Here is a 21,742-nt window from a genome sequence, read left to right as displayed (position 1 = left end):
TTTTGTCGCATGGATTTTTTGGCGCTGACTGGTCCACCCCAAGCATCCCTTGTTTCGTCTTCACGCCACAAAGTATGGCAGTTGCTGAGGCTGCCGAATCAGTTACTTGTTTATCTGTGGAATACGTCTTTTCCAAAACAATATTATTATTATTATTCAGGGAAAAATATCAGTTGAGAAATGTTTTCACCTTGATGAGACCAACGTCTGAAAATAATTCAAAACTGTGATAGCTTTCCTCGCCTTTGTTGCCGGCTAGTTGTCCTTTATAAATGCGAGATGCAGTAATGCTGGAGATTCCAAATCCATCGCCAATAAAGACAATGATATTTTTTGCTCTATTAGTGTTTTTCTTCTTTGCATTTTCTTGTTGTAAGCGATTTTTCGCGTCACTATACCAGGTCCGTTTATCTAGAAATTTTTAATTCGTTCTTAATTTCTATAATAAATCAAATTAGCTCACCCTCAACACGGATTGCTGATCTATCGTCAGGAAGTACCGCTCCGAGAACCAATGCAGGACCAAATAAAAATAATATGAAGCTCAGAATCTTCATTTTTAGGTTCACAATGAGTCGCGTCGTTCTCTCACCCAGAACTTAAGCGCCAACACTGATCATTTTCTACTGCCCCAATGGTCTTATTTATGCTTAGTTTTTTTTTACTTTATTATTGTTTTGCCCCGTTTAAAGCTGATAGCAGTGGTGGTGTTCTCTAAAATGTTGCTTCTTAAAAATGTATAATTTCTAACTCGTTGAAAGTAAGTTCGTTGGCTCAAATTAAGCAAACGCCAAGAAATTAAGAAAGCGAAAATAATAATTTTGATTTTAGCCTGCGTCTGGCTCTACTTCTGCGTGAGGTTAAGTAGCCAAGAATCCTGATGAAAAATTAAATATTTTCTCACGTTCTCCTATGAGATATAGCCATTTTATGTTTGAGTCCGTCAGATTATATTGTACCAGCCTGGCTTCTTTAAACACTCATATCCTGACTCTTGCATTGTGTTAATTTTTGTCCTATAACACCCTCTGTTTGTCTATATACCACATATTTTTGGGTTGCGCAGTTTTGCACATTGAAGGTTCTTTCATTAAGAATCAGAAAGGTTTTAATCAAATATGAAATATATTCATGCTTTTGATTTATCTTATTTTTACACAAAATTTTCAATGCGACGAATAATAGCATAAATTATAATTGATAAAAATATATTCATTTGAATAAGAGCACATTACAAAAAGTTTCTGGATACTCTAGTTTGTTGTTTAAGTCATAACAATGTGATCCTAACAAATATGTACAATTGCAAGCGACTTTGAACTTTGAACCAAAGCCTGAAGCTGCTCATTTTGTTGATTTGTGCATGCATCAACATTATAGAACAAAACTGGCCGGCGCAGCAAATTGCGTGGGCAATATAATTTTGCTCATAGATCCCGTTAAAAAGGTGCGAAATGGACCTATAAAAAGGTTAATTAAAGGAGGTTACGACTAAATAAATTTAAGTGGGGAAACAAAACTATATTCGCCGCTGCAAGGTACACGCTGCTCCTGTCTGTCGCGTTGTTCAGGTGGTCAGTTAGAGCCCTGGCCCATTTGCGCTGCCTACTCTTTATAATGCCGTTACGGTACTTGCACATTGTCATGATCAATAAAATCAATAAAGAATTTTATCTTTATTACGTGTCAGCTCTGTCCATTTTATTCGTTGACTGGGCGTAGTTTTGGTGATGCGCTTGGTCGATTAGACCACCCTCGACCTGTTATAAATTACTAATTAATTTTTTGTATCTTTCGCAATCTGATCTAAGTCTTGTCACGTGCCATTAGCAAAAATCCATTGGGGCCTTTCTGGAGCAGTCGCATCGCCGTGGTGGTCATATTGAGCAAAGATGGACTGCCTTCCGGCCCTTGGTCTCTCGCTGCGTCATATTCCATGTGGTTCGTCGCAAATAAACCTACATTTGCGAGGGAAAAACATTTAAATTTTACGACCGTCGAGGTCTTTTGCAATGCAAACCCATGACAGCGTCGTGCTCGCCGGGCGTGACCCTCGCCAGCTCTCCGTTGTTGCGAACGAACGTAGCGCGGACACCGGCGCTCTCTTTGTCGCGCACCCACTCGTCGGCCAAGTTTCGGCCGTCGGTGCGTTTGCAAACCTCTTCGTCAGGACCAGTGTAGTTCGTAACGCCCATTGGAGACAAACCGCCTCCGAAAATAACCTAAATCAATTTGTATCAAAATTACAAATAAAGGTGCAAAACATTCTTAATATTATGCTGTTCTCACTTAGAGCTATTTTTCAAATAAAAAAATCCCAATAGGGTTCATTTTGCATTATAATACTCTATAAATAGTAAATTCTATATGTTATGTTATAAATCTTCATTCATGTCCCCTTTCCCTGACGTCTCTTTTTAAGTTATATTTTGAATATCTAAAAATGTCCCTGACGTCAATATTGTGTTGTAACAATTTCAACAATACCAAACACGACAACACGGTTATTTTTGCTTGTCTAAGTCTGCATAATAAAATCTGTTGTTCGACAGTCTCTTGGTTGGTGACGATTTCTGTTTCCTATTTTGACATTTGATAGTAGAAAAACATATATTCTGAGTTTAAATTTAATTTCATTGCATAGAATAATTTCTAATAACAAGACGAACCCTTGCGCCTTGTTGGATAAGATTCCTGTTAGCGTTATTATTCTAAGAATTTGGCTTTTGGTCGACCTTATTGTTAGTGATTTGGTCTGAGTCTCTTTCCTCAAAGTTAAAATTTCACGCGCACCGTGAATGGCATCCATATTCTCTTGTTTGGTAAATGGCATCCCTTATGGCCTTATGGGGAACGAATTGAATTATTGTACGTTTGTTGTTGAATTGTTTGTTAAAGTGTCACTCATCTCTTCAACTCACTTGCATCACAAAAGTTAGTTCAAAGTGAGAATATAAAAAAATTAATGTGCTGTTAAAAATATTGTTTGCTAAAATTGGCAACAAGTATGTAAATCAAGAAATTTCATCTTGAATTGAAAAATGACTCAGGGAGTAAATTTTCCTCTGCCATCGACTTCTCCATTTCGCCCCTGTTCATTTGATTTGACGACGGTCTGCTCCATTTAGAGGTGAGATTTCAGTTTACCTGTTCTGTCGCAACAATTGTCAGTCATACCGATTCCAAAATCCTCATAATTGTTTGAGGTATAATTAAACGGTATTGTTACATGAATTTGATAGTAATCGACATTTTTTATTCATTATATAGTATCACTTTTCACTTACATTTAAAAAGTATGAGCGAAATTTTTGACTATGTATTAGTTACAGATACGCAAATTTCCGTTCCAAGAAAAATTCTAATCAAAGTTTTGTGTTTATGTACTATAATTATAGCTTAATCACCAGTCTCTAGAACTTATAACTTTCACTTTGTAATCAGCTTAAGCTACCTGCTTTATTGCTTTATTATAGCAATATCATCGTTTACCCGACTTCTCCCCATGGTCCTTGAGGTGATTTACACCAAAAGTATTTGAGAAATTGGTTCATGCATCATTTAATTCAGGCACTTTGGTCCTCTTCTATCATATTCAATTAATATATTTATTCAGATCATCTCAACAAACATGTTATTAAACAGTGAGGAATATATAGTCACTATTACGGTTGAACAAATTTTTGTCAATGAATGCGATTGTTTCTGAATTACATGTTGCAAAAATTAAAACAATTTAGCAAGAACTAATTTAAATATTAGCAAAGACGCGAATGAAAAAGACTTGAAGCCAAAGCGTGAAGGTGCTGCACTGCACAAGTCTGCACTTGGACCAATTTGGCCGGCGCAGCTGATGGCGTGTGCGATATAATTCTGCTCATAGACGCCGTTGAAAAGATGTGAAAAGGGGCCTGTTAAAAAAAGATATGAGAAGTCCAAGATCAAAATTTTTGCATATATAATCTAGTGGTGAATATGGCTCACGGAATTATTTTATAAACGATTGAAACTAACAAAAGCTTTTCAGAGATTATAAAGCTCTCAGTTACCAGTATTATAGCGATGGGGGTTGCAGCGAAATCTGTATGGGACCAAAGTTTACGGCAAGCTCGTGGCGTATAAATATGCAAATCAATTGAAATAATGCCCCAGTCCAAGAAACTCGTGTGTTTTGTTGGCTAAATTATCTACTGCTTTAATTCTCTCACCATTTGCAAAGATTGCCACATCCTCTCCTCCATGAGATTCATATGCCTTGTAGATAGGGGCAAAGTGACTGTATCTGCTATCATTTCTGTCGGTCATTTCTGATGGGTCATTCCAAGGATATTCTCCCTTTTTGATGGTCCCATTTTTCCTGTGCTTTAAAAATCCCGGCCCATTCGCATAAGTGAGTGTTTCGGTTGCATAAGCATTCTTATGTGTGTGTTTATTGAGTCCTATAACAGAGGAAATAAATTTAGTAGGATATAACTCAAAATTCTTAACATGAAATAAAGAGTTTATACGCTTATTTAACAAGTTGGTTTTACAAACCTAAAATGTCATTTCCTCTATCAGGATAGCCATTGATTGTCATTGTGTGTGAATGATCAGCAGTCACAACTATAAGCGTGTCGTTGCTAGAAGTCATATTTAAGGCAGTTTGAACCGCTTTTTCAAAGCTTACTGCGTCGGCCAGAGCTAATTTTGCTAAATTTAAGTGGTGGGCATGATCTATCCTTCCTCCTTCCACCTTAATATAGGATGAGAAAAAAGAGTTCAAAAATTAAGATTTTTTTAATTGGATACTTACTAATAAAAAGAATCCCTTATCACCGTTTTGAAGTAAACTAATTGCCTTGGCCGTCATCTCAGCAATTGAAGGTTGGCCTGTTACAGTTTTATCTCTTTCCAAATCAAAGGACATGTGACTTGAATCAAAGAGGCCTAATACTTTTGTTTCATTTGTAAGTTGGTCCATCTGAATTTTGTTCATTACAAACATGCTTTTCAACTTTTCGGCGTTTGCCCTTTGCTTCCAATTAGAAAGCAAATTTTCATTGTCAGATCTGCATGAAACAAACTGACACATGCCTCCACCAAAAATAACCTGAAATTATATGAAATTAATTATCTGATTTGAAGATGTCCGATGAAACATTTATTTATACGTTTAGGTCTTTTCCCGGGGCATCCTCCACAAGTTGCCTAGCAATGTCTTTGACGCACGACCTATATTCCTTAGGTATGCGAGTGTCACTCTCCCAACCTCTGTTCGGTACTTGTGCGTAAGCCGCTGCTGGGGTAGCATGAGTTATTCTTGTTGTAGTTACCAACCCTGCCGAGATGAAAACGATTTATACTCCTATGTAATCTTAAAGAGTTTTTAAAATCACCAGTTCGCATGCCAGCCTTTTGGGCCCATGTTAAAAGGCTCTCGACTTTGGCTGCTTCAAAACTTTTTTTGTCGCATGGATTTTTTGGCGCCGACTGGTCCACCCCAAGCATGCCTTGTTTCGTCTTCACGCCACAAAGTATGGCAGTTGCTGAGGCTGCCGAATCAGTTACTTGTTTATCTGTGGAATACGTCTTTTCCCAAACAATCATATTATTACAATTCAGTGAAAAATATAATTTGGGAAATAATATTTTCACCTTGATGAGACCAACGTTTGAAAATAAATCAAAACTGTGATAGCTTTCCTCGCCTTTGTTGCCGGCTAATTGTCCTTTATAAATGCGAGATGCAGTAATGCTGGAGATTCCAAATCCATCGCCAATAAAGACAATGATATTTTTTGCTCTATTAGTGTTTTTCTTCTTTGCATTTTCTTGTTGTAAGCGGTTTTTCGCGTCATTATACCAGGCCCGTTGATCTAGAATATTTTAAGTCGTTCTTAATTTCTATAATAAATCAAATTAGCTCACCCTCAACACGGATTGCTGATCTATCGTCAGGAAGTACCGCTCCGAGAACCAATGCAGGACCAAATAAAAATAATATGAAGCTCAGAATCTTCATTTTTAGGTCAACAATGAGTCGTGTCGTTCTCTCACCCAGAACTTAAGCGCCAACACTGATCATTTTCTACCTGCACCAATGGCCTTATTTATGCTTAGTTATTATATCCTTTGGTAATGTTTTGCCCCGTTCAAAGTTGATAGCAGTGGTGGTGTTCACTAAAATGTTGCTTCTTAAAAATATATAATGTCTAACTCTTTAAAAGTAAGTTCTTTGGGTCAAATAAGGCTAACGCCAAGGAATTAAGAAAGCGAAAATAATTATTTTGCTTATAGCCTGCATGTGGCTCTATACACTCTTTATGGATAAGTAGCTACGAATTATGATGAAAAATCTCTAATCCATCACGTTCTCATATCATTCAGCTACTTTATTGGTCTCTCAGATAATTTCATTGGCCTGGCTCCTTTAATAACTCATTCTCTATCTCTTACATTGTGTTCTAGAAATCACCCTCTGTTTGTATACCAAATATTTTTGGGTTGCGCAGTTTAGCACATGGAAGGTTTATCTATTTAACAATCAGTAATGGTTGTAATCAGTAAAATTTATTCATGCTTTTGAAATATCGTATTTTTCCACTAAAATTTCAATGCGACGAATGACAGCATAAAATATCAATGATAAAAAAATAAATTATCTTGAAAAAACACATTAGAAAAACAGAGTTTCTGGATCGTTTGTTGCTAAAGTCATAACAATGTGATTCGAACAAATATAAAAATCAACATAATTGCAATTGGAAGCGTTTTTGAACCAAAGCCTGTTGCTGCTGATTTTGTTGATTTGCACATATCAGCATTGGGACCAAACTGGCCGGCGCAGCTGATTGCGTGGGCAATATAATTCTGTTCATGGACTCCGTTAAAAAGATGCGAAAATGGACCTGTAAAAAGATGCAAATCAATATATTACAACTGATTACCACAGTTAGAAAATCTGTTCACCGATTGCGTAAACGGCGATGTCCTCGCCACCATGCGTTTCGGATTTGATTCCGATGGGGGAGAAATGCCGGTAGTGAATATCGCTGCGATTCGCCATCTGACTGGGATTCAGGTACACGCTGCTCGTGTCTGTTGCGTTGTTGAGGTGGTCATAAAGCCCTGGTCCATTTGCGTAGGTTAATGTCTCAAATAATTGCTTTTTCGTACTATTGTGAGCCATGCCTGCGAAATAAAAATATTTTAAAAACAAAAAAATAAAACGCTAAATGAGATCAGATACACACAAATATAAGAATTTGTGTAGGTAGGCAACGTGCGCAGCACCAATTTCAAGGTGCTGCCTGCTCTTTATGCCGCTACGTTACTGGCACATGATCAATAAAATCAATAAAGATTTTTATCTCCGTTTACTCTCCATTACTTGTCAGCTCTGACAATTAATCGTTGACATAGTGCGTTACCAAGAATATCGTTGCCACGTGCCGGATATCCATTCATAGTCATTGTGTGCGAGTGGTCGGCAGTGACAATGACCAGAGTGTCCTCTCTGGAGGTCATTTCCAAGACAGCCTGCACCGTCGCCTCCATGCCGACGGTCTCCATGAGCGCCAGCCGGGCGTAGTTTTGATGATGCGCTTGGTCGATTAGACCACCCTCGACCTGTTATAAATTACTAATTAATTTTTTGTATCTTTCGCAATCTGATCTAAGTCTTGTCACGTGCCATTAGCAAAAATCCATTGGGGCCTTTCTGGAGCAGTCGCATCGCCGTGGTGGTCATATTGAGCAAAGATGGACTGCCTTCCGGCCCTTGGTCTCTCGCTGCGTCATATTCCATGTGGTTCGTCGCAAATAAACCTACATTTGCGAGGGAAAAAACATTTAAATTTTACGACCGTCGAGGTCTTTTGCAATGCAAACCCATGACAGCGTCGTGCTCGCCGGGCGTGACCCTCGCCAGCTCTCCGTTGTTGCGAACGAACGTAGCGCGGACACCGGCGCTCTCTTTGTCGCGCACCCACTCGTCGGCCAAGTTTCGGCCGTCGGTGCGTTTGCAAACCTCTTCGTCAGGACCAGTGTAGTTCGTAACGCCCATTGGAGACAAACCACCTCCGAAAATAACCTAAATCAATTTGTATCAAAATTACAAATAGAGAAGCAACATTCTTAATATAAAATTATGCTGTTTTCATTTAAAGCTATTTTTCAAGATAAAATACCCACGAAGGTTTATTATACTTTAAAACGCGTTAAAAGGTGTCAAATACACTTAATATTTAATTCATATACATTTTAATCATTACCCTTTCCCTTATGCGTATTTCTAAAAGTTTTATTTAGAATTACAAAGAGTGTCCCTGACGTCAAGACTGTGTCACTCACTCTCTCTTCAACTCTCTTGCATCATAAAAGAGAGAATATAAATCATTAATGCGCCGTTAAAAACATAATTTGCTAAAACTCGCAATAAGTAAATCAAGAAATATCATCTTGAATTGAAAAAAACCTTAAATTTTTTAACTCATAGAAATGAACATTTTAAAATTACCCGTAAATTTCGTCCTGGCTCATCCTCAATAAGTTGCCTGGCGATATCCTTCACGCAGTTTTTCGCTCCAATAGGAATTTTTGCGTTGCACTCCCATTCCCTGTGAGGGCTGCGTGCATAGGTTGACGAGGGGGTCGCATGCGTCACCCTGGTCGTGGTGACGAAGCCTGTGAGTTTTCCGGACGCTTGCGCCCACTGCATGATGGAGTCGAGCGAGGCCTTCTTGACCTGCGCGGCGTCGCACTTTCCCTTCGGCACCCTGGCGTCCACCCCGACCACTCCCATGTTAGTCTTCACGCCGGTGAAAATCGCAGTGCCCGTTCCTGCCGAGTCAGGCACCTGCTTGTCCACGTTGTAAGTCTGCATTGAGTTGCTTGCAGTAGAAACGAGTATTCACAGATAATTTTGGAGTTTTATTACCTTGACTAGGCCCACATCAGGGAAAGTTTCCCAAACTAGAGAGCCTTTTTCTGCTCCTTCCATGCCTTGTTGCTGCCCCTTAAATATCCTGGCAGCTGTCACGGTAGCCAGGCCCATGCCATCCCCAACGAAAAGTATTACGTTTTTGGCGAGGTTTTTGTTCGGTTGCTTGGAAAGAACATGCTCCAGGTGCGAACGGCCTAAATTCATCCAGTAATCCTTTTCTGTAATGAAAAAGCGAAGACCGTTAAATACTTTACCGTCATTTAATATTATTATTTTAAAGTTTTGCTCCAGACAACTATCGCGTTTTTAAAATGTTTAATATGTGTTTGTTGAAGTTCGTAAAAGCCTATATATGCTTTTTTAGGTAGTTGTGATCGAGAGTAGAACATCCGTTATTAGTATATGAACCAATAATGAGTGCATCTCGAGAATAGCAAGAAGTAGAACAAAATCTCTCATTTTGAAACTGTGTTTCTGTCGTTACACTCTTGGGTCTGTTACTGACCTGAGAGGCGCCATGACCAGGCGCCCGTACTGAACAAGTCAAGAACCGTTTAATGTATAATTATTGAGCCGTGCAACAGTTTCCCACACCTTCTGTCAAAGTAAAAAGTTGCATTACAAGTTTATTTATTAACTTGTTTATACCTTGAATAGTCAGAGTCATATATAAAATCAAAATAATGCAAAGAAACGGCAAACAAGCACACTAAATATTGCGAATATGATTACTTTTACATTAAATAATGCTGACTGTGAGCCAGTTAAAAATATTGTCAGCAGTATGATGTGCTCGCGCTACCTATTTCATTTAAACATTTATGGCAGTATATAAAATTGCAGGGAATATAGCAGTATTTTAAAATAGAAGGCACTAAATTCTATAGTGGTTAATACAACGTATGAATTTTGCAACGTAAAAATTTTTTAAATGAATTTTTAGGAAAGCATTTTGCTATTTTGGATTTTTTCTTGAGTATAGAAGAAATACAGATATATGGTGAGGGACTACTTTTTATCCGCCGCTGATAATAAATTAACATAAGAATTTAGCGCAAATTTTTATTATGAATTCAAAATTGAAAAAATATATTCTATTTTATGAGCTCTGAAGGTCTTTTTTAATTCTAACTTCAAAATATAAATTATGTGTTGCAGATTTTTCGGTAAAAATTATCTTTCGTTTAATAACAGAAATTTGATTGATTCAGCTGCGTAAAATCCCATTTAATAAATATATCTGAATGGAATTAAACAAGGCTAAAAAATACTCCCTTCCCACTTTAGAATTTTCATTACATTAATTAAAAAGTAAGACACCCCTACCTTCAATAGTTGCTGCGGAGTAGGTAGCTAGAGCTAAGACTAGCGTAAGCAGGAGCGGTGGGCAACGCATCGTAGGTCCACTCAGTGAATGAATAATGTATTGGTTCAAGCGCGCACGGCCTTAGAAGCCTGCCAGTGGGGTATCTCCTTTGTGCTGGGCAATCAAGCGGCGGCGCGTGTTGTGCAACCGCAGCCAGCCAGTCAATCAGGATCGCCACGCTATTTTGAAAATTTAGGTGAAAGCCAAGTGCTCCAAGGAATACTAACGACCTATACTCCTGACAAAGGACCGCCGCAAGACTTTTCGTGCAGACTGGGCGAGGAATACGTTGAATGGAAAGAGTGACCCAATAATAAAAGGTGCACCAACCGCCGCGACAGCACCGATTTCACAGCTCTTAAAATAGTTATTTTCTTGCACTTTAATTACTGTAGAATGATCTGCAGTTTTTAAATTTTCGATCCTGTCCACTAAATTGAAAAAAATTGTCAAAATTTCATAAGAAACAAGAACAGAAACGCAAAAAGTTTGAATATTTAACGGAACAAATATTTATTTTATTTGTTTGAGAGGAATTGACAAAGGCAGGAGATCTGGAGAAACAATATTTTATGACGGTGGCTCAGGGATGTTCAAAAATCTATCTCTGGCCTTGTTCCACGCCTCTTGGCGTCGCTTGTCTTTCCGGTCCATCTCTGGGGGAAGAGGAATGGATTCCAAACCAAGACCAGTTTTGTCTGCTCGTTTGTCTACCAAAATCTGAAACAAAGCGATTGCATTTTGTAATAAGAGGATATCAATGCTACAACTACAAAACTTTTCTCTCTTTAAAGCACAATGATTTTTTCTTGAAAGAATGGCAGTTGAAAATGGAAAATAAAACTTACTGGTTCTGTGATTCCGGTTGTTCCATCCTTGCCAAGTGACTCCCCAGTTTTCCAGCCCATCTTTTCAAGCATCTTGAAACCCTTGTTGGTCTGGGGCACAGCCGCCTGCACAGACGCAGCCTCCGTCTTCTCTCCGTGATGCTGGGAGCCGACAGTGACCCTCCTGCGGTCTGCTCGATCCACGTAGCCTGGCGCCAGCGATGCTTCAGTCTCGCCCACCCCTGAAAGGGCGAACTTCCTCTTCAATCGCAGCAGCTCTCCCTTGTAGTCCTTGGATTTGTCAGCAGGAATGGCAGCGGTTGCGGCAGCTTCTGGCTGTTGCACCAAGCCTGGTTCGCAGTGGCCACACGTTTCTTGACCAGGGTGAATGTGGCACAGGAGGATGGTATTGGCCACTCGCAGGATACTGCCGTGCATAACCTGCAAAATTTAATTTTACAAATAACTTCTTAAAAATATGCTGCTGTCTAAATTTGATTGGACTAATACAAACTGTAAAGATAGGGCTATGTTAAAAAGATATATATTATTCCTTTCATGGCTATCATTTCCTCATCTGCTCGTATAAAAGTTTTCATCTTCAAGTTACTGAAAATTGTAAATGTATCTATTGTGATTCTCCGCTTACTAGTACAGTATGAATGTATCATTTGCTCGACTGTATCAAAAAACCTTTAACAATGTCCCAAGCTGCCTGTTATAAGAAACAAAAATTGCAATTAAGTCGTACACCAATAGTGTCCAATAAATAATATGTAACAAATAAAAATTTATCTTACTAGGAAATTTATTGGCACACTGATCACTCTTAAAATTTCATAAGCAATAAAAAAGAGCTGTAGGCTGATATCCTCAAAATAACTTGACTGGTAGCATAACATTAAAAATGACATTAAAATTCCAATTTTATCGGCAAAGGAATTACGGAAAACATTAGACCAGGGTAACATAATTTTTAAGATATTAAAAAGGTAAACAAAATATCAGACGGAATGAAAAATGGAAATACTTTCAAGAACGTAGTAAAAAAACTAAAGTATGATTTATATATATATATATATATATATATATATATATATATATATATATATATATATATATATATATATATATATATATATATATATATATATATATATATATATATATATATATATATATATATACGAGGACCTAGCTTTGCTTGGGCGGGGAAGTGATTCAAAAATAGCTGCTGCTTCCGTGAAAACGCCATTTCTTCAAAATAATTTTTGATTCTCATGAACCCGCGGTTCAAAGCGGCCGCGAGCGCAACTTCAAAAGATGTTGGCATAAGCAATCGAATATATATATATATATAAGAATAGATTCCTTAATTTTTCTTGTTGAGGGTTTTAATGATGCTGAAGTTAGCAACATTAACATTTTTTGACCTTAATAAGAACCAAAAACTCGGAAAAAAACCTTTCTTTAGGACGCATCCAACATTTTTGGCGATTTTTTAAATTTGTAGACGAGTCCTTACTTTAGTGGGTGCATCCACAAGTTGTGGATTCATTCACAGAAACGTTTTTGGATCTCTTTAAAGTGGTGGATTTGAGGAAAATTGTAATGTAGCAAATTTCAGTGAAAATTGTGGATTGTGGATATTGCTAACTCCAGCATCATTGGTGATTGTCTTGTTCTTCTAAATGATAACCTGGTATAGCTTAAAAATGTTCTGATAGCATTATTTTTGTTAACACTCAAAGCATTAGATGGCTAAATAGCGTCCAGAAATTTATAGTCTCTCACACAACAAAAATGTTAAGGTGTCATTGTAAAACAAGTCGTCGTATTTTCTGCCCTTCTTGATCATTAAATATGATAAAAAAACTAGCCTATAGAACAACAAAATAGCATCACGAGCAATGCAGTGTACAATTTATGATGAAAATAAAAAAATTACCTGCTTCGGAACATGGACTTTGAGTTTCTTCTTGTCCAACCAAGTGCCATTAGTGCTTCCAGAATCGGTGATCCAGTAGCCACAGTCGTCATAGGAAAAATTGCAATGTGATTTGCTGACATTCAAATCTGGCACAGTGATGCAGTGATGACTTCCCTAAAGAGGACAAAGATTTAATTGATTTTATTACGGGGGAGGTGAGCGACAAACCTCGCGACCAAGGGTGCCGCCTGTGCAGGTCACAATGAACAAGGATCCAAGCTTTAGTTTTGCTACGTCGGTCTTTTGAACGATTATCCTCATGCATGGATCAATTTCGTCAGCTGACGGCAGTTTGTGATGCGCTTGTTGTACTTCTACATAATGCATTATTATGAACATTAAGATTCTGTTGGAAGTGTAGTTTTGTTTTACTCACTTTCTTTGGTGGGTTTTTTCCTCTTGTAGTAGTCGTAAGACTCTACCTCCGAGTCAGAGGAACATTCACCCTCCTCTTCTTCAATTTTTTGCTCCTTCTTTCTCTTAGCATTCCGCTTTTTAACTTGAGTCAGCAGCTCCCGCTTTTTCTACGCACAATTTAATTAATTAATTAATGCACATTAGCATCAATCAAACTGTTAGTTTACTCGCTCCAATTCTTGTTCCCAGTGCTCCCGTCTTTCCTCCTCGGGGTCCTTCTCCTGCTGTTGGTGATAAACCGAAAACACGCCAGTGCTGTCATCGCAAGTGTAGTAAGTCTTGTTGACGCCGTCATAATAGAGCCCTGTGTTCTGAAATAGATTTTAGAGAGTAATGATGTTGTTCTGAAATTTCTAAGGAAGATTTGGCACCTGGTCATAATAATAACCAGTGCTGCTGTCATAATACAGGCCCAGACTCTCTTGGTAAACAAAACCAGTCTCTTGCACAGCACTCTCGGCGATTTCTTTCACTTGGTCAGCAATCGACATTCCCGGAACCCATGACTCATCAGTAGTTGTGCTTACGAGCTCAATTTTCTTTTTCTTCTTAGGCATTAGAACTCCTTTTCCATTGCTAGAGCTTCCTCCGGAATGTAACTAAATGACAATAATGCAATTTTAAGTTCAAAATAAAGCATTTTGTTACACAAATTCACGGTTTTGGTGGGAAAAAATAACAAACCTGTTGCAGTGCAGCTGTGGCAGTTTTGAACGACCTGATGGTTCGGTGCAGGTCGACGATGTACTCTTGCACCTGAGGCAATTCGCCAATCTGGTCCACAATATTCTCAGGTACCTCGAATTCGGCCAATTCAGGGTTCAGCCTGACCTCGGGCGCTTCCACCTTCATTTCGGGTGTCTTTGCACCGTCTCGGTCTCCCTCCAGCTCTGGCTCGTCCTTCGCAACCTGTCGAAGAAGGCATTCGGTTAGTTTTAGCCGCTCTGCCCGGAAAACCTGCTGTCTGTGCCATCTGGACAACTGCTGGTGCTGACGGAGACCCCGGCGGCGGAGATGAGGTCGAGGCCTCTTCTTCCTTCAATCCTTCCATCTATTCTCGAACGTAATTCTCTTCCTAGGAAGGCAGTTTCTTCTTAAATTTTAACAGCAATGTTTTAAATTATCAGTAGAAGACAAAAAACAGGGAAGAAACGACGTTTTTCTTTTCCAATTGAAGAAATGTGAAATAATATAACGTGTGTGACAACAATTTTCGAGGAGGCGTAGAATCAGAATCCTGACACAAAGTCACGTGGCTTTTTTGTTTAAATTCCAGCGCCAAATCCTCGTGCAAAGAGCGATGCCAATAACGAAAAAACATTTTGCGCTCTCAACGAATAATTCAGATTCAGAATCATGTACTTTGCTTTTGCATGAATAATTAATAACTTATTCATCAATTGCACTCATTGCACGTCACATTGATTACACACACCACCGCGTATTTGCAAATCACAAATTAGTCCTTGAGCGGCAGACTATATACATACCACGCCTGCACTTTTTGCGCCCACATCGCGATTTAATTGTGCCCTCATCCTTTACGCACGAATCTCAATTTGGATGATTTCATTGTTTATTTTTGTGACGCCTACAAAAAATTATTGCATCGCTCAGTGTCTCTTGCGTCCAACACTGCAATTTTCAGAGGAGAAGACAAGCTTTTCCACTTTTTCCTCGTCTTACCATTTCGCGATCACAATAGCTGCATGAGTCACACTTGATTCTTGCAAAATATCATCTTTCAAATGATTTATTTTTAAGTACATAGCATAAGTAAAGATTGCCTTCGCCGTTTTCGTAAGCACTTCTCGACTCATTAGATGCATAAAAATTAATTTATTTTCTTCACACCTGCATCCATCATTATATGCATTTATTTAATAACTTGAAAAGATTGGTACCGATAAAGTAAAAAGAACTGATTGTGAGGTTTTATGTAGAAAATATATTTTTTTGGTAATATCGCAATGAAGAAATTACTAAAATTTTGAATTGTATCTCCTGCACTGCTAAAAAAGTATATAATATATAAATACCGACTAGAATTTATGTTTTAATGGTCTTAAATCTAAAAAGAACTAGTCCCCAGGTATGAAAATACGTGGTGCAGAGATGGAATTGTCATCAAGAGTTATCTTTTGTGTCAATCAATTTCACGAACTTCATGTGAGCTGATAAGACTTTTCTAGACGTTATATTATTATTTAAATTTTATGGTGTTGCAATAGATTTTAAACCATGAACGGAATAAAATTCAAAATACGCAAAAAATGCAAATACAAATATATGCTCATACAGGGAAAAAGTTATTTTGTTGTTTCGCAATGTGGACCTTTGCTCCTTCTTGACGTGCAAAGAAGATCTTTGTACTCTGAATGAGCCATTGCAAATTGATATGAAGAGCATACAAATATAACAATAACAAAAACATAAAATAACTGATAAAGATTTTGGATGTTGATTAATAATAATTAAAGTTTGCTTGTTTTTCACTTTTCCTTTATTTAACATAAAAATAGTGTAACTTTTTTGCAGCATTCTTGGGTAAAATAAAAGCGTCAAATGACACGAAACCACGATGTCTCCCTCATATAAGTGTTTCATAAAATGAGTGGTCAAAATTCCTTATAAAACAAAGCATAACACAACACACAACCGCATGAATCAAAGGCCAATTTGTTTACATCTCTTTTTGCATTACCGCACACCCAAGAAATAAAAACATGAGTTTAATTGCCATTCAAAGTGGATGATGTCAGTGCGTCGTCGTTTTCCTCGAATTCTTTTCTCAACCGTGGTGGGAAGACAAAAAATCAAGTATTAAAATGCGCTGCGAGCTATTATACCCACCAGCAGCAGCGTGGCTTGTGCGAATACGAGCGCAAAGCGTATTATATCAAAACAGAGAGACAAAAGTGACGTCAACGAGTGGCCGCCTTGGTGGGGCGCTTCATCATTTTATATACGGTCTGGTTGCTGATGGCCCCACAGCTCAGTAAAGTAGAGGAAGAGCAGCTCGCACGATGAAAACGATTTTCCTGGTGCTCGCCCTGGCCCTTGTGGCCCAATCCAAGCCGGCTAGAAATCCTTATGGTGAGTTTATTGCTTTTTACCTTAAAAATACACCTTATTCTACGAAGAAACTATTATTTCTGTAATTAAGACAGTGTTTCAATATAATAATTTGAATTAAAATTAATATTATTTTACTAACACTGACAGTTGTAAATTTGAAGTCAAAAATTTAAAATCTTTTTGCCAGTATTAGTCAAAAAGAGATGAGAGACAAATGATCACACTTAAAATTTGATGCAGCTTAAAACACTTATTTTAGTGGTATTTTTTTCCAAGAGTTTGTATTTTTTAAATATTTGAATATGTTATTTGTATTACAAATTCTCAGAGAGAGGTTTCTTAATTTTTTTCGTACTTTGATATTATTTGAGCATTTTTTTATTCCTCGTTAGTCTGTGCTCTTTCATTGGCAGTGCAGTTTTTAAGCATGTTTGTATTAAGAACTAACTTTGTTGAAAGCTGCTTAAATGGCGTTATTACAGCAGTAGACCGATGACTAAATTATTATGCTTAAGGTTTTCCCTGTGCCCTTCTTCTGACACGTGAGGTCAGAAGTTTCTAGAAGCAATTGATATAAAGAAGTCATTGGGCGCTCATTTCTCACAGCGGTCGGTGTAGTTGGAAACAGTTATGATAATACTCCAAGCGAACGGACCATTTATCGTGTTCAGTTTGAACAAGGCATTTCGAAATGCCTCTTATTTCGTGCTTGACGTGTGGTTTAAAATTGACAATTCTTACTGACGCTCAATTTGCTATTCATAACATCATTGAGATGATCCTCGCACTGGGAGGGCTGATCCTTGATAATTAACATGGTCACATTATATTTTATGATGATTATAGCTGCTTGTTATGAGCAGACTAATATAGAATAATTGATGCTTCACATCCACAATAGAGTTCCAAGGTCAATAGTTTTCAATGTTTATTGTTGAGCATACAGAAGATGATGACCAAGTTAAATTTGCAGTCACATGCTTGTTTATTTTTATTCTTTTTGTTTGAGCATTTTGGCTTACATTTCTTTAGCATTGAACTACGGAAGCTGTCGAGGTTAATTCAACGGGCTGATAAAACTGCGGCAAAGAAAATAAAATAAATGTGCGTGTTTTGCGTTCCAGTTTTAAGATCCCTATTTTATAAATATGTATTTCTGGTCATTGTTTTCAAAAATAAAACTCGTCAGCAGTTGCATGCTTCTGCGGCGTGCCACGAACACAATACAGCCTTCTCCAATTTGACTCACTTATAGACACGTCACTCCGGAGTTATTGGTAAAGGTCGTAAAGGACAAACGCACCTGGAATTCATTAGCCGCAATGTTGGCCGGTTGGAGCGTCTCGAGAAGCTTCCAAGCGCTCGACACATATTCACTGTTAACCTTCTTCGTCTGCACTTTTCTGTTTCGACACTCGCCTAAAAGCCCAATTCACAAACAGATAATTTAGTAAAAATTGAAACACTTTTGGCGTATCTTTAACAGTTTTGTCCAATGATATTCTGAAACGTTTAATGACGATGATGTTATTAAGAGAATGATTCATTCCGGCAGTATGAGGAAGTGGGTGTCTGTCAAGAAAATTATATTTTTTACAACACACGGTTTCCTTTTAAAGTGATAATTAAAATTTTTGTAGGTCATTCTTTTCGTTCTCTGGTTGCGTTCAACACGTGATGGTGATGAACTATGTTTTAAAATCAAGTTAGTATGTTTTGGCGCAGCGGACCAGTTTCATGTTAGCGAGACGATGCGTCAGTATATAGGTCCCAACAAAAAAGGGGCACAGATCCACTTGCATGAGCACTGAAAACTCGTTATTCTGCTCCGGGTAGCACTAAATTAAGTAAAACAAACTAAAAATGTCGTTCACGCTTGTTAAATCTCAGCCAGTCGAAGGTCGTGTGGTCGAGACATTTGATATTATAAAAAAGCGAGCAGGAAAAGAAGCCAAAAGGCTTCTGGTTTTTTCAAAGCCGAGGAAAACGCGGCTTGATACGGGAATTAATTGCGCACACTCTTTCGCTGCGGGTACCAGGCTGGCTGATGTGGACAATTTTTGTGTCGGGGACGGATGTAGCGCGAGGGGAAGAGCTTATCTAACGTGGGCACCACTGTGGACTACATTCACAGCATGCATTGCGCGTTCCATCTCGCCGCACAAAACCTTCGTGTGTTTTTGGCTCCGATTTTTTGTTTTTAGTTCTCAACTCTTAGTGAATGTTTTTTCATTTTACTATTTTCGGTTAGTTTGTTTCGAATAGACTTTGGAAATTAGTACCCTTCACATGTTGCATTGACTATGGAAAATAAATAAAAATGATATACGTGCGACCTTGATGCAAAATTTGCATTCAAAGCTTCAGTATGCAGAGGTGATAATTTGCATTCTAAAGCCAAAATTAATTGGACGTGACTTCACAGGCGTAGCCTCGCCTCTTGGCATTAAATTGATCACGAACATGATATAATCATTGACGATACTTCGCCGAAGTGTTTGCGATTCAGCAGCAATTGTTTATAGTTGGCCACGCTTTACAAGCGAAAAACATCATTTAAAATAAAGATGGTTATCTTAACGTTTAATCATTTCATTGAAAATTATTTTTTCTGCGGTAGTTTAATTGTGGGTGAAATCTGATCTGGTTTGTCAGAAAGTCGACCATAAATGATCACCAATGTGTTTCGCTGTTGAAAAAATATAAGGAGGTTCTTTTTTTAACTATCAATCTGTTCAGTTGTGGAGTGTGGAACCGAAAAAAATGAAAATGTTTAATCTATTATAGTACGAGTATCTTTTTAATTGAGATGTTTAATCTATGTTTTAGATATCTTCAACCACCCATTCTTCCGCGTCCCTAGCTTCAGCGATGAGGTCAGCTCAGAAGATTCACAGTCCGAGTCTGCCCCCGACTACAGCGAGGTGCCCGCGGTGCCGTCACCTTTCCATCCTACTGCCGGAACTTACTCTCTAAACACGATGCTGGATGGTAAGTTGTGTTAAATTACTGGACAAGCTCACGGCGGGATCGTATAATAAACATATTACAGGCGTTTTTAATGTGATGGACTTCGCCGGCAGTATTTTGATCCTGATTTTTTTTAAAAAGGCAAATATACAATTATTTTCGTATTATTTCAGGTATTTTCAAGAGAATGAGGGACCAGTTTGATCGTCTCCCTACCCCCAACTTCCACTCCTTTGGTTTCCCAGCGGTTGATGGCCCCAATGGTCCTCCTTCCAAGTCAACCTCTACCTCGACGGTGAGCGCATTTAAAAATTAGTTTACCTTCAAATTGTGAAATCTTTGTTGGGAGGATGTTTTATCATTTGTGGAATGATTTTCATTTTCAGGTGGTCGGAGATCACGTTGTGACCGTGAACGAGACTGAGTATCACAATGAAGACGGCGGCCACAAGTCCGTTTTCCGTATCAAGGTGATCGATTTCAGCCCTAAGAAGGACGCCTCCAAGAAACAGCCCGTAGAGGCGGAGAGTTCATCCGTCGAGGAAATCGTTGAAGTCGACCTCCCTTCAGAAAAAGCACCTGAAAATGATGTGACAACCACCGAATCAGGCGAGTCATTGGAAAAGGAAATGGACAATGAGATTCCCAGCCAGGTTGGTCTCTAAACTTGTGTGAGGAGCTTTTGCACACTATATTCTCTCTCAAAACGTGCCTGCGCCGAGTATGGATTTATTAATCTCATCTAATCACTAAAAACTGAAAAAAAAATCCAAAAAGTGCACTCTTAGCATCCTTTTGTATGTTTTCTTACCGAGAATTAACCTAAAAGTTTTGCAATACTGTATAAATGATCACACCAATGTAAAGTTGGAAATTGTGTTTTGTGTACCATTTAGTAGCAATGCAACGTGGAGTATGGGTAAAGACTGTAGTTTATGGGACGATTTTATGGAAGCAGCAATTTAGATGACATGAAATATTTGTAACTTAAGAGCTGCAAACAATACTTCAATCGTATATACTCAAATTAGTAATATGTATAGTCGGGAGAGTTTGAATGACATGCGAGATATCAAATAAACTGCAACCAAATGAAACTGTTTAAATTAAATAAATAATAATTTGAAGATATCATTTAACGCATGAATTTTACTCTACTACCCATGCATGCTAATTCTTAAAAATCCCCACTTTTATATAGTCCTTTTATTTTATTTTTTAAAATTCTCCATAGCACAGATAAACATTTTCAGCAACATTTCTAGCACTTTCCATTTGCAACTAACTAGCTCTTAAACTTTGCACTGCCTCTTTGTGAATTAAAATAGCAACATATATCAGCATTTGTTATTTTTTTGGCTTTTGCGTGATGAGTGATGACACAAAATAACATCAAAATTTAAATAAAGACAAGGCATGAAGTTGTAAAATGGGCCTTGCAGAGTCAAGAGTCGCTTATGGACACTATTAAGAGGTGGAATGAGCACAAGCAGATTGCAAGAAGTGCAACAGACGAAGATGTGGAGCTCATCCCCGGAGCAGAGACCCCGATCGACCTGACTGGTGACCTCAAGGTCAATCAAATTCTGCAAGATCAGGCTAGGAAAGGAGGTCTTTTCATGCCAGACCCTGACGCTGAATTCATAGAAGTAGATGATGACGGAAAATTAGTCCCAATTAACTTGCAAGAAATTTAATTGCTTTTTGGCTCACGCTTGCTCAATCAGTACAAAAGGTAAATTATTATTATTATTATTTATGAAAGCAGGCCCAATAATTAATTGATATTCACCAGAGCTAGCATGACAAGTATTCTATATGAAAGATGTGCAATAGAGTCAAGGTGAAAACTGAAGTTAAATAATTTTAGTCCGTTCTTACTTTTGTGTATTTTATGAAAAATCTGAATAAATGTTTGTGATATTTTTCACCATGCATTTTACTTATCTGGAAAATGTTGAAAATGTGCTGTTACTGTAAAGTATAAAATACTGGCGGAATATTTTTCTCCTCAATATTTTAATCAAACAAATAATATATCACACAATTGTGGGCGTTGATCTATTTCGCCACTACTTATTCTAATTTGTGAGGTTAATTTTGAGTAAATTTATTATTCCACTGTCTTGCTATAATTATTATTTCAATTTTAATGAGATGGGTGACCC

General features: G+C 37.9%; 5 protein-coding genes across 8 annotated transcripts; 1 reads left to right on the top strand and 4 right to left on the bottom strand.

Annotated features, from left to right (window-relative positions):
• Positions 1–1,679: 1,679 nt before the first annotated feature.
• Positions 1,680–3,507, bottom strand: LOC135945262 (alkaline phosphatase 4-like). The gene is made up of 4 exons (XM_065492832.1): positions 3,493–3,507; positions 2,021–2,222; positions 1,825–1,958; positions 1,680–1,760 (listed from the first exon to the last, which is right to left on the bottom strand). Exons 1-4 carry the CDS (start codon positions 3,505–3,507, stop codon positions 1,680–1,682), a joined length of 432 nt encoding a protein of 143 aa, XP_065348904.1.
• Positions 3,508–3,709: 202 nt separating this feature from the next.
• Positions 3,710–6,004, bottom strand: LOC135945261 (alkaline phosphatase 4-like). The gene is made up of 8 exons (XM_065492830.1): positions 5,911–6,004; positions 5,638–5,858; positions 5,379–5,571; positions 5,154–5,320; positions 4,796–5,092; positions 4,537–4,735; positions 4,209–4,439; positions 3,710–3,911 (listed from the first exon to the last, which is right to left on the bottom strand). Exons 1-8 carry the CDS (start codon positions 6,002–6,004, stop codon positions 3,727–3,729), a joined length of 1,587 nt encoding a protein of 528 aa, XP_065348902.1. The 3' UTR covers positions 3,710–3,726.
• Positions 6,005–6,533: 529 nt separating this feature from the next.
• Positions 6,534–10,426, bottom strand: LOC135946622 (alkaline phosphatase 4-like). Its single transcript, XM_065494915.1, has 8 exons — positions 10,253–10,426; positions 8,921–9,144; positions 8,501–8,860; positions 7,873–8,074; positions 7,676–7,809; positions 7,413–7,611; positions 6,952–7,173; positions 6,534–6,890 (listed from the first exon to the last, which is right to left on the bottom strand). Exons 1-8 carry the CDS (start codon positions 10,320–10,322, stop codon positions 6,697–6,699), a joined length of 1,605 nt encoding a protein of 534 aa, XP_065350987.1. The 5' UTR covers positions 10,323–10,426; the 3' UTR covers positions 6,534–6,696.
• Positions 10,427–10,780: 354 nt separating this feature from the next.
• Positions 10,781–14,756, bottom strand: LOC135946248 (angiogenic factor with G patch and FHA domains 1). Of its 3 annotated transcripts, XM_065494380.1 has the most exons (10): positions 14,683–14,721; positions 14,497–14,619; positions 14,211–14,435; positions 13,898–14,125; positions 13,694–13,837; positions 13,486–13,633; positions 13,278–13,423; positions 13,068–13,223; positions 11,141–11,560; positions 10,781–11,012 (listed from the first exon to the last, which is right to left on the bottom strand). In XM_065494380.1, exons 2-10 carry the CDS (start codon positions 14,575–14,577, stop codon positions 10,863–10,865), a joined length of 1,698 nt encoding a protein of 565 aa, XP_065350452.1. In that variant the 5' UTR covers positions 14,578–14,619; positions 14,683–14,721; the 3' UTR covers positions 10,781–10,862. The 3 variants fall into 3 exon arrangements, with proteins under 3 accessions (XP_065350452.1, XP_065350453.1, XP_065350451.1); XM_065494381.1 differs by having other exon boundaries at positions 13,278–13,420; positions 14,497–14,756; XM_065494379.1 differs by having other exon boundaries at positions 14,497–14,755.
• A 1,704-nt stretch (positions 14,757–16,460) lies between these two features.
• Positions 16,461–21,502, top strand: LOC135945827 (uncharacterized). Of its 2 annotated transcripts, XM_065493730.1 has the most exons (6): positions 16,461–16,622; positions 19,434–19,595; positions 19,748–19,869; positions 19,961–20,227; positions 21,017–21,309; positions 21,370–21,502. In XM_065493730.1, exons 1-5 carry the CDS (start codon positions 16,553–16,555, stop codon positions 21,269–21,271), a joined length of 876 nt encoding a protein of 291 aa, XP_065349802.1. In that variant the 5' UTR covers positions 16,461–16,552; the 3' UTR covers positions 21,272–21,309; positions 21,370–21,502. The 2 variants fall into 2 exon arrangements, with proteins under 2 accessions (XP_065349802.1, XP_065349801.1); XM_065493729.1 differs by having other exon boundaries at positions 21,017–21,502.
• Positions 21,503–21,742: the final 240 nt, after the last annotated feature.

Source organism: Cloeon dipterum, chromosome X, assembly GCF_949628265.1.
Source record: "Cloeon dipterum chromosome X, ieCloDipt1.1, whole genome shotgun sequence".
NCBI classification, from domain to species: domain Eukaryota; kingdom Metazoa; phylum Arthropoda; class Insecta; order Ephemeroptera; family Baetidae; genus Cloeon; species Cloeon dipterum.
This window is presented reverse-complemented; position numbering and strand designations above follow the sequence as displayed.

Bases quoted from the DNA above. Each gene is read 5' to 3' on its own strand.
- LOC135945827 (XM_065493730.1), top strand. From the start codon at position 16,553: ATGAAAACGATTTTCCTGGTGCTCGCCCTGGCCCTTGTGGCCCAATCC. The intron at 16,623-19,433 runs GTGAGTTTATTG...TCTATGTTTTAG, and splicing joins GCCGGCTAGAAATCCTTATG to ATATCTTCAACCACCCATTC. The intron at 19,596-19,747 runs GTAAGTTGTGTT...GTATTATTTCAG, and splicing joins TCTAAACACGATGCTGGATG to GTATTTTCAAGAGAATGAGG.
- LOC135946248 (XM_065494379.1), bottom strand. From the start codon at position 14,577: ATGGAAGGATTGAAGGAAGAAGAGGCCTCGACCTCATCTCCGCCGCCG. The intron at 13,634-13,693 runs GTAAACTAACAG...AATTGTGCGTAG, and splicing joins GGGAACAAGAATTGGAGCGA to AAAAAGCGGGAGCTGCTGAC. The intron at 13,224-13,277 runs GTTTGTCGCTCA...TGTCCTCTTTAG, and splicing joins GCGGCACCCTTGGTCGCGAG to GGAAGTCATCACTGCATCAC.
- LOC135946622 (XM_065494915.1), bottom strand. From the start codon at position 10,322: ATGCGTTGCCCACCGCTCCTGCTTACGCTAGTCTTAGCTCTAGCTACC. The intron at 9,145-10,252 runs GTAGGGGTGTCT...TTTTCATTACAG, and splicing joins CTCCGCAGCAACTATTGAAG to AAAAGGATTACTGGATGAAT. The intron at 6,891-6,951 runs GTGAACAGATTT...ATCTTTTTACAG, and splicing joins CATCGCCGTTTACGCAATCG to GTCCATTTTCGCATCTTTTT.
- LOC135945262 (XM_065492832.1), bottom strand. The intron at 1,959-2,020 runs GTTTGCATTGCA...TCGCAAATGTAG, and splicing joins CGAGCACGACGCTGTCATGG to GTTTATTTGCGACGAACCAC. The intron at 1,761-1,824 runs GCACGTGACAAG...AATTTATAACAG, and splicing joins CCAATGGATTTTTGCTAATG to GTCGAGGGTGGTCTAATCGA.
- LOC135945261 (XM_065492830.1), bottom strand. From the start codon at position 6,004: ATGAAGATTCTGAGCTTCATATTATTTTTATTTGGTCCTGCATTGGTT. The intron at 5,859-5,910 runs GTGAGCTAATTT...AAAATATTCTAG, and splicing joins ATCAGCAATCCGTGTTGAGG to ATCAACGGGCCTGGTATAAT. The intron at 3,912-4,208 runs GTGAGAGAATTA...TTTTTTTAACAG, and splicing joins TGTGGCAATCTTTGCAAATG to GCCCCTTTTCACATCTTTTC.